Raw genomic sequence first — 11,157 nt, forward strand, 5'->3', positions numbered from 1 at the left:
CCGCCATTTGTCTCCAGTGCTGGAATCCAGTATTGACTTTCAGCTTTTACCAGAAATACTGAAATAATTACGATCAATTAATACAAAATAATTACAATAATTACAATAAAAAAGGGTGCTAGTAGCCTAGTGAACCCGAGGACCCAGGTTCGAACCCCACTTACTACCATCGTGTCCCTGAGCAAGACCCCTAACCCTGAGTGTCTCCAGGGGGGGACTGTCCCTGTAACTACTGACTGTAAGTCGCTCTGGATAAGGGTGTCCGGTAAATGCTGTAAATGTAAATGTAAACTACAATAATTACAAATTTACAAATAAGGATTTTTAAAATTTGATCTCATGAGGTCATCACACACACACACACACACACACACACACACAGATACCGTGTTTGCATTAGGTGTTTGCTGCTTTGCATGTAAAGAAATAACTGGAAGCTCCGCCTCTCCGATTCCCTTTTTACCTCTATTTCTTCAGGCGTTACACAAGCTGAATAAACAGAGGACACACACACACACACACACACACACACACACACACTCTGCCAGTAGCTGGGCCCTGAAGCCGAACGCCACATGCAGTCGACAGTGTGTAGTGTGTCTGTTGCGGGTTTTTGTGCCTTTGGCGGCGTTCCTCCTTCCTGCTCGTCTTTTTCCCCCCTTTATTTACTTCCCGGCCGGTTCAAAGTTCACGCAGACGCGTTGGGGGTTCGGATGCGCGCGATTCAATCGGCTCAACCCGCAAATCCCATTAGGGGACAAAAAGGCCCAATTCAGCCTGAAAAAGAGGAAAATCCAATTTTGCTGTTCTTGCAAATTCACGCCCTGCCCCTCCCCCTCTTCCTCCTTCTTCTTCCTCTTCCTCCTCTTCCTCCCATAAGTAAATGCTAATGTGCCGGCCTGAAATGGCTCGTTTGGTTCTCTATAGATGTTAATTGCTGCGTGTCCAATGCTAACTTAATGGCCTCCAGAAGGAGACCCACCAGCTGGGTTTGTGTGTCTGTGTGTGTTTTTCTAGTTTGATTTGTTCTGTTGTGTGTTTCATGAGCTTTGTGTTCATGTAGGTGTGAGTATTAACTGTTGTGTGTTTGTCTAGTTTGTTCTGTGTGTGTGTGTGTGTGTGTTTGTCTAGTTTGATTTGTTCTGATAATACACACACACCTGTTTTTATGAGCTTTGTGTTAATGTAGGTGTGTGTGTGTTATCTGTTGTGTGTTTGTCTAGTTTGATTTGTTCTGTGTGTGTGTTTTTATGAGCTTTGTGTTAATGTAGGTGTGTGTATTATCTGTTGTGTGTTTGTCTAGTTTGATTTGTTCTGTGTGTAGGTTTTTATGAGCTTTGTGTTAATGTGTGTGTGTTTGTGGGAATTAGATATTTAGCATGTTGTTCAGTGTGTATTATATTGTATATGTGTAGGTTCAAGTGTGTGTTATTTGTTGTATCTTTGTCTAGTTTGATTTGTTCTGTGTGTGTGTTTTTATGAGCTTTGTGTTAATGTAGGTGTGTGTATTATCTGTTGTGTGTTTGTCTAGTTTGATTTGTTCTGTGTGTGTGTTTTTATGAGCTTTGTGTTAATGTGTGTGTGTTTGTGGGAATTAGATATTTAGCATGTTGTTCAGTGTGTATTAGATTGTATATGTGTAGGTTCAAGTGTGTGTTATTTGTTGTATCTTTGTCTAGTTTGATTTGTTCTGTGTGTGTGTGTTTTATGAGCTTTGTGTTAATGTAGGTGTGTTTGTGGGAATTAGGTATTTAGCATGTTGTTCAGTGTGTTGTATTATATATGTGTAGGTTCGATACTATGTTATCTGTTGTGTGTTTGTCTAGTTTGATTTGTTCTGTGTGTGTATGTGTTTTATGAGCTTTGTGTTAATGTGTGTGTGTGTTTGTGGGAATTAGGTATTTAACATGTTGTTCAGTGTGTTGTATTATATATGTGTAGGTTCGATACTATGTTATCTGTTGTGTGTTTGTCTAGTTTGATTTGTTCTGTGTGTGTATGTGTTTTATGAGCTTTTTGTTAATGTGTGTGTGTGTTTGTGGGAATTAGGTATTTAGCATGTTGTTCAGTGTGTTATATTATATATGTGTAGGTTTGATATTGTGTTATCTGTTGTCTGTTTGTCTAGTTTAATTTGTTCTGTGTTTGTGTGTGTGTGTGTGTTTGTCTAGTTTGATTTGTTCTGTGTGTGTGTGTGTGTGTGTGTGTGTGTCTGTTACTGCGCCACTCAGAGCTGAATGGATTTTTGTCTCTAATTCGATAAGTAATTAATGAAAGAGTTTAATTCCGATACGGAAGTTTAATCACGCTCCCGCTTATCTGCAGGACCCAGGATTAACCAATCAGAGAGCAGACACGCCTAGTACCACAAGTGCGTGTGTGTGTGTGTGTGTGTGTGTGTTTGATGTGATTGTTTTAGGCAGCGTGGCCTGGAACTCGGAGCACAGAGAATTGATCTAAAGAGAGAGAGAGAGTGATGTCTGAAGATGGAGTGATAGAGCTGGATGTGTGCAGACGGCGTCACTACAACCCCTGCCATTTATCCACCCAGTGTGTGTGTGTGTGTGTGTGTGTGTGTGTATGTGAAAGCTGACGTGTATTGAAGGGGAATTCCACAGCTAGCTCAGTGTGCGTGTTTCTTCAACATTTTGTCCCTTATGTCTGATCTCAGAACTGTAACGAGAGTTAAAAACTTATATTCATACACACACACACACACACACACACACACACACACACTGGATCAGCAGATTCTTTTATATAAAATGACAAACAGCCTCCTGTAGGAGCTGAAACTCGATTTTAGCATCCTCAATGCCAGGCTGTGACCGCCACACACACACACACACACACACGCACACACACACACACACACACACACTGCTGGAAAAGTCAACAGTCAGATGGTGTTGGAAAGCAGGTCAGGTCTGCACCGAGATCCTGTCTGCTCAGAGCGAGCAGCTCAGCCTTGACGCGGGGAAGAAAGATACGTTGACAGTCGAATGGATACGTAATTCGGTAGATTTGTGTGTGTGTGTGTGTTTGGTGCATCACTCTGTAACCTTTCAGTTGTGTAGTCACACAAACACACACACACATGGCCTGAAAAGCGCAGACATGTGTTGTGTATGTAAGTGTTTTAAAGGATTTATGATATGAAGCTTTTAAGAAGATTTGAGTGTAATGGGCTTGTCTTCAACAGGAGTAAGACGTCATGGTCCGTGTGTGTGTGTGTGTGTGTGTGTGTATGCGTGTGTGTCTTACACGCCTGTTACAGAAGCTCCTTGTCGTATGGAAGTAATAGGAGGGCGGGGAATCACAGGGGTGGAGCTTTGGCTGTGACTCTCTCCGCCCCGTCCCTACCCACCTCTCTCTCTCTCTCTCTCTCTCTCTCTCTCTCCGGAGCAGGCCGAGATTCTGAGCCCCTGGCATCTCGTTAGCTCGCCGTTACTGACCTCATAGACACACACACACACACACACACACACACACACACACACACACACACACACACACACACACACACTCTTTAACCACTAGGGGCAGCAGCAGCATTGGCAGATGGGACAGGGCAGACTTGTCGCCAATTGATCCAGAGTGTGTGTGACCTAGTAAATCCACCAGCTCCCAACGTATGCCATATTTATAACACACACACACACACACACACACACACACACACACACATCCGGTCCTTTTGTCTTTCCGAGTGGCATGTTTTTTCCAACCCAGTTTCACTCTCTTGAAATGTCAGACACACACACACACACACACACACACACACACACACACACACAGAGCCGAAATTGACTCTCGTTGCCCTCTTCCTCCTCCAGCGACGTCTGATGGAACGCTGGAGGGCCTGGACAACCAGGACGGAGGTGTGTGTAAAAGCAAGTCCATGAAGATCATCATGAAGGTGGGACAAAGTGAGTACCGCTGATTTTCTTTAAACACGCCCTACACACACACACACACACACACACACACACACACTGGGCTGCTAATTAATGATAGCGATTACTCATAAATCAGTTCACCAGCAGCAGGGGTGGCAATTTAGAGTGTTCTCTCTCTCTCTCTCTCTCTCTCTCTCTCTCTCTCTCTCTCTCTCACACACACACACACACACACACACAGATGCTGAAGGTCGGAGGGTTAATAAACGAGTTTAAGGGGACTCACACACACACACACACACGCAGCTAAAGATGAGTTCGTTTCGTGTGTGTGTTTCAGACCCGTCTGATCCGGCTGCGCCGAAAGACAACCCCACCCGGCACCCACCCAGACACCCTGCACTGGGAAAGGACACCAAGTCCAACGAGGTCCTCGACAAACTCGGTACGTCCCTTACGCGCAAGTGTAAAAAAAAGAGGAATTGTCCTCGGCCAATCAGGAGCAGCGGCGCTGACGCCGGCGGGCGTTGTGTGTGCGTTGCAGGGACGGACAGGATAGCGGAGGAGGAGACCGGCGGCAACAAGAAGGCGTCCAGCATGATCGGCTCGGAGGTGGCGGTCTTCGTGGGCATCGCCTCGGGCAGCATCATCTTCATCATCATCATCGTCATGCTGGTGCTGCTGCTGCTGAAGTACCGGCGGCGGCACCGCAAGCACTCGCCGCAGCACGCCGCCACGCTGTCGCTCAGCACGCTGGCCACGCCCAAGCGCGGCGGCGGCGGCGGCGCCGGCGGCAACAACAACGGCTCGGAGCCCAGCGACATCATCATCCCGCTGAGGACTGCCGACAGCGTCTTTTGCCCGCACTACGAGAAGGTGAGCGGGGACTACGGCCACCCCGTCTACATCGTGCAGGAGATGCCCCCCCAGAGCCCGGCCAACATCTACTACAAGGTCTGAAGGCCGCGCTGGGCCCCCCCCCCGGACTCGCTCTGAAATGAGGGGGCCCTTCCACCAGGAACCTCTCCTCCACCACCTGCTCCCAGTTTGTGTTGGATACCGTTTGTTGTTGCTGATGATGATGATGATGATGTTGGTGAAGACACACTCCTTGTCTGACACACTTCCTCTGTGTGCACCACGACTGACCCCAAAAAAGTCCTCACAATGCCTGTGTGCGTGGATGCTTGTGCAATGGACACACCCAAAGGAAGTGGGTGGAGGAGAGGCCACGCCCCTTTTCCTGCAGCGACAGAGGACGTCTCCTCTGATTGGCCAAGGACACAGGAAGCGCATTCCTTCCATTGGTCAGCGAAACAGGAAGTGGGTGAAAGTAGATGTGGAACGTTGCAGGGACCTCCCGATGGACGTTGTTCTTGAACATTACCCATAATTCACCTCTACTCACCGCCTCCGCCGCTCGCCTCTCATTTTTGTTCGTTTTGTATGATTGCGTTACTAACGTCCTTCTCCCGCCCCACGCCGGTGTTCGGTCGGCGAGTAGTGTTCCGTAGACGCTAGGTGTTGTCATAGCGACCACGTCGTGCCGATGTCCTCACACTCCCACACGCTCGCACGAGCTCAGTTACGCGAGGCGCCCCTGTGCATGCTGGGAAGGTGAGGGATCCACGTGAACTTATTAGCAGCACTTTTACTAAAACCCTCCTTCGTCCTGCTCAGCGCAGGGGCCACGCGGCGCTCCGCTCAGCCCGGGTTCGGGGCGGAGCCAGCTCTAAAGCACACCGAGGCCAAAATCCAAACCTGCTGCTACCCTTCCAGGCTTTTCATTTCGCCGCGAGGGCATCGCTCCGGTCCGTTCGGAAGTGACGTCGTTACTGCCCCACTAGTCACTCGTTTGTTTCATTTCACTCGTTCGTTCTTCGATTGCGTTCTCTGTGCACACACACATACACACACTAGCATCGGTTCGTCTCAATGTTTCGTATGATTACTATAATTAATATTTTTATTTTAGATGTACATTTTAATAGGAGGAGACCTACAGCATGGGGGGGGAGTTAAAACTTTATTTATGTTGGACATTCGGAGTGCAGTGGTGCACAGGCCAGGCGGGACACGGCCAGAAACCTGCACATTATGCAAGCCAGGGATTCCTGCTTGATCGCCCCGGACCGTTTAGGACACTTATCCCACCCCATGGAGTCCCGCACGGATCGCTGCCTTTAAACACACACATATAGCACAGCACAGTAGCAGCGCCCAGCCTATCACAGTGTTGTAGCATCTCCCAAAGGATGATGGGTAGGGCCCACGTTCCCACACACACACACTTTTCATGCCAGGAATCTTATTTGTAGGTATGGCTGAGTGAGTGAGTGTGTGTATGTGTGTGTGTGTGTGTGAGAGTGCCGGAGACGGTTATTTTTCTATTCATTCCCATTGCCTCCCACACACTGAACTAGAATTTGTACCAAACCGGAGAGGAAGGCCCATCGCCATGATTGCTCATTAGTCACTCATTCGCTCACGGAGGTCAGCTGACCTCGTTCTAGAAGCCACGCCTTGTGTGATGAGTGGACTGGGCCCTGTACGAGGCCACCCAATCAGCAAATATGCAATTTTTATTTATTTTTATAAAGATTAAGAAATGAATAAAGAAATAATAAAAAAAAAATCACCTATGGAAAGTGTTCTTAGCCACTGGGTAAAAAACACACACACACACACACACACACACAGTTCCACCATTCAGTAAAAAACAATGGACGTCACACAAGCCTGCTTGTAGTATTATATTTATTTTTATTTTCATTAAAGTTTTAACAGTGTGTCATAGTTAGAAGGTAAACTGTGAAGCAAAAATAGAATTTCACCAAAATGACACACAGCTCTGGTCGGTTCGTTTCGAGGACAAAAAAAAAAACAGACATGTACTGACGTTACACTCACACTCTTACACACTCGTACACAAGGTCGTTGTGTTGCTTGCCGAAGGGCGTACTATGACAATCTTATTAGTTTCTTTTAATCCAAAGTGCTTTTCCTCACTCGGCCGCGGCTAACGTTCGCACGGCGCTGATGACGTTGCGCGAACGTTGGCCCGACGTTAGGAGAAGTAACTTCAGGCTACTGTAGAATGCCTTGCTGGTATAGTCATCCGAGTTCCCTGGACTCAGTAACTTTGCACCGTACATCTATAGTACCGTTGTGTAAATAACCGTGATGATTTGTACTGTAAACGGATCCTGGGTTGGTACAATAGCCTTATCCACCTTTTTAGCAAAGCGAATAAAAAAAAAAGGAATAAAAAAATACAGCGTTCAACAACACGGACACACTTCAGCAAAAGGAAACAGAACAACATTTTTTGGTAAATAGCTTGTGTACATATTGATGATGAACCCAATAAAACATTTTTTATGAACTCTTTAAAGTGAGATGTTTTGTATAAAAATGAAATTTTTTTGCTATGTATTTTAGCTAGTGCTCTATGGACCCCACCCACTCCACCCACGGCCCCACCCTTTTGCACTGTTTCCATGGAAATTTGGTTTAAAACATATATAGCTTGGAGGTTTTGGAAATATTTTGCCCGATTGGCTGCTACATATTTGTGCCATATGTGTGTACCGTATATATTTATTTAAACGTCCCTGTTGTTTTGGTTTTTCCTTTTGTGTCCATTTTGTAAGTAAATACAGTATTACAATTCAGCTTTGTTTCTACCCCCCGACCACACCCACTTCCTGTAGCTGGTTGTTTTTTAGCCCCTCCCACCATGCAGTCAGTGCTGGACAGGCAACGTGCGAAGGGATGAATGAAATGGGAAAAAAAAGACACACATTCCACCCATCTGTTACCAACTGAAAATGTTTTACAATAAAATGTTTTTCCTATGGAACGTCTGGGTGTTCCGTGTTCTCATTTTTCCTGCTGCTCTGCCCCTCGATAAGAATTATTACCAATATTAATAATAACCACAATACATATAAAATACATGTATTATAGTTTTTTTTTTGTTTATCTTAAATCCTTTACCAGAAAAACATTGTATAAAGTCATTTTTCAGCAAATATTATATTACACACTAAAATAAAGTCCTCATAAAAATAAAAGTCCCAGTAAAGCGAAAGATAAAAATATGGTGAAATCGACCAGGAAATATAAAGTCATGTGGAGAGTTAAGAGCCGAGCAGCAGCCAGCAGGAATATCTAGAAGCTCTTTAACCTTTACGGCTCTTTACGGTTCGTCCCGGGTCCTCATTTCGTTTTTTTTTTTGGGACGTGTGTGTGTATCTGGTCGACGTCCACGTGACGGGCGGGCCGTCTTTTCAGTGAATGTTGAATATAAGACGGAAACTGGAATTTCGACATGCAGGCAGCTGAAGCGCCGCGGGCTGAAGGTTCTGCGGCGCGCTGCAGACGTGCCGGAGGAGATAATGTGGGAACAGCGGCAGGAGCAGCAGCGGAGCGGGTGGAACTGAAACCGATGGGTCTGCAGCACGTTCCGACACGATGTGCAGTTGTTCTCTAAAGAGGGTTCTGTTGTTTTTGTATGGTATGGAAGACAAGGGGGTCTTTGAAGACGCGGCCGGCATCATGCAATGTCCCATGTTGTCTCATAGCAGCCAGGCAGGTTCCTGCAGGGTGGTCACCATGAGTTCTGTTCTCGAAAGCTTTTCGTTTTAGACTCCAGTGATTGGTGGTGACACTGACCAATGTTGTGATGTGTAGAATGTGTTTCTGTATGAACAGGAGATGAAGAAGACCTGAGCAGGAAGAGGGACGATGGACCGAATCGGCAGCGTTCTTTTTAACTTCCCTCCCTCTTCCTGCTGTGGTGGAGCTGCGGGTGTGAAAGTGTTTTTTATTATTTAGCCTCTTCTCCTCGGCACACAGAGCTGATGCAGAGTTCTTCTCCTGTACACACACACACACACACACACACACACACACACACACACTTCCTTCCTCGTATTCACTTTTCCAGCTCAAGATACACACGTAGGCCATGATTTCCGATGTCTCTCATTGACCTGCAGTTTACCTGTTGCCATGGAAACGTGAATTAGGACGTCGAGTTCGTCACGGAGTTCAGATGCTGAAGTTAAAAACCAGATTCAAAGCGTTTAAACATGTTTACGCCCACATGGTGCAGCGATGCACACGCGCACACACACACACACACACACACACACACACACACACACACACAGAGGCTAATGTAGTCCTCCTACACGGGTTCAGAAGGAAACTCATAAACACGTGGCCATCTTGAGAAAGAGAAGATGAAATCATCAACCCTCTCGCCGACCCCTCAGCTGACCCCTGGGGTCATCATTTTGACCCCACCCCTCATCCGTCAAGCAGAAGTGGACCCATAATCGGAAGGTTGCCAGGGTGCCACTGAGGACCCCTTGATGAAGGTCCCGTCCCCACATACTGGTCCCCGGGCGCCCGTCATGGTGCCCACTGCTCACCAAGGGTGACGGTTAAATACAGAGGACACGTTTCACCGTGACACCGTGCGCTGTGTATCACAATGACAATCACTTCACTTTCACTTTGGGGCAGAACATTTATTTTCATTTATTCATCTGCACAACAAATTTCTTCTTCGAATGAGAAAGACGTTCAGCGTCCTGAAGGAACTCACCTCGTCATCATCTGACAACCTGACCCGGGGACGTGTTACACAAAACACACACACACTGATCAACAACACCGTCACCATCACACCGCAACAAATCCCTCCATCCACACCCAGGACCGAGCTGAGTCACGGGGTTCACACACACACACACACACACACACACACACACACGTCCCTCAAAGTGTCGAGCGTTTACACGCGGATCACACACACAATGGCCCTCACACACGACACACACATTCCTTCGGCTGTTGCCGTAGTAACGCCGGCTGAGCTGTATTTATAGGTCACCTCAGAATAACCCCGTACAGAATAAACACGGTAAACCTAAACCGTATACCGACCTCTACGAAATCACTTTTTACGTTCATTAAAGCGAGCGGAAATCTGGGCATCCAGCTAATAACTTGGCCGAAGTTCCCGGTGTAACGCAGGGCTGGGAATGTTCTAACAGGTTTCTGAAGCCCTCGGAACATTTTGCCGTGGTTGATCCTGCTCCAAAGAACAGGTTTGGCGCTGCAGCTGCCGACTCTGATGCTCGTCCACGTCATTTTTAGTTCTCGAAGTTCTGGGTGGTGGTAGCCTAGCCGCTAACACACTCGCCTATGAACCAGAAGACCCAGGTTCAAACCCCACTTACTACCATCGTGTCCCCGAGCAAGACGCTTAACCCTGAGTGTCTCCAGGGGGGGACTGTCCCTGTAACTACTGACTGTAAGTCGCTCTGGATAAGGGCGTCTGGTAAATGCTGTAAATGTAAAATGTAAATGTAAATTGAAGAGGTCTCCTTTCTTACGCGTACTAATCAGTGGAGGGAACGGAGCGGCGTGGCTGAGCGGAGAAGGTTGGAACCAGAACGTTCTCTCCTCGGTAAACGTTTCATCCTTTTTTATCAAAGCGCCGCGTCCTGTTTCCCTCTGCGGGCCTCAGGGTCGCCCACAGCAAGAGCGGCTGAAGGACCTGGTGTGAACCTGGCATCAGTGTGTGTGTGCGTGTGTGTGTGTGTGTGTTGCTCTGGGCCGGGTTCTGTTGTCCTCTCACATTGGTGTTTCTGGGTGTTTCTGGGTCTCGGACCGGTTTCTGTTTACAACAAAGACAAGAATTTTGCTTTTGGTTTCTCTGTGTGTGTGTGTGTGTGTGTGTTAGTCACTGCTAAGGTGAGATGGTGGTAAGCCTGGGAGTTCACCTGTGTGAGTGTGTGTTTGAATGGAAGTTTGCATTTACATTTACAGCATTTACCAGACGCCCTTATCCAGAGCGACTTACAATCAGTAGTTACAGGGACAGTCCCCCCCTGGAGACGCTCAGGGTTAAGTGTCTTGCTCACGGACACGATGGCAGTAAGTGGGGTTTGAACCTGGGTCTTCTGGTTCATAGGCGAGTGTGTTACCCACTAGGCCACTACCGCCCTTTTCCACACCTTAGTTCCACACCTTAGAGCGATGAGTCCTGCAGCTCAGTTTCGTCCGTCTTGTTTGCTTCATTGATTTTCTGAACCTTCCTGAGCCTGTTTGACTGCTCACACACACACACACACACACACAGACACACACACACACTTGTGAGATCTTTAGTGAGACGGCGTCGTGTTTACACCCTAACAGAGGTCATCAAAGGTCAACGGCAAGCTTCCTGTCCTGCTTC

General features: G+C 47.2%; 1 protein-coding gene across 1 annotated transcript in view; it reads left to right on the forward strand.

The window, feature by feature from the left end:
- Nucleotides 1-7,284, forward strand: part of efnb2a (ephrin-B2a) — a 13,123-nt gene extending 5,839 nt beyond the window's left edge. Inside the window, exons 3-5 of the mRNA XM_028992316.1 lie at nucleotides 3,837-3,929; nucleotides 4,240-4,344; nucleotides 4,444-7,284. Of these exons, the coding sequence (XP_028848149.1) occupies nucleotides 3,837-3,929; nucleotides 4,240-4,344; nucleotides 4,444-4,859 (614 nt within the window). The 3' untranslated portion in view covers nucleotides 4,860-7,284. The remainder of the gene's footprint in view (nucleotides 1-3,836; nucleotides 3,930-4,239; nucleotides 4,345-4,443) is intronic.
- The last annotated feature ends 3,873 nt before the right edge of the window (nucleotides 7,285-11,157 follow it).

Source organism: Denticeps clupeoides, chromosome 9, assembly GCF_900700375.1.
Source record: "Denticeps clupeoides chromosome 9, fDenClu1.1, whole genome shotgun sequence".
Classification (NCBI taxonomy): Eukaryota; Metazoa; Chordata; class Actinopteri; order Clupeiformes; family Denticipitidae; genus Denticeps; species Denticeps clupeoides.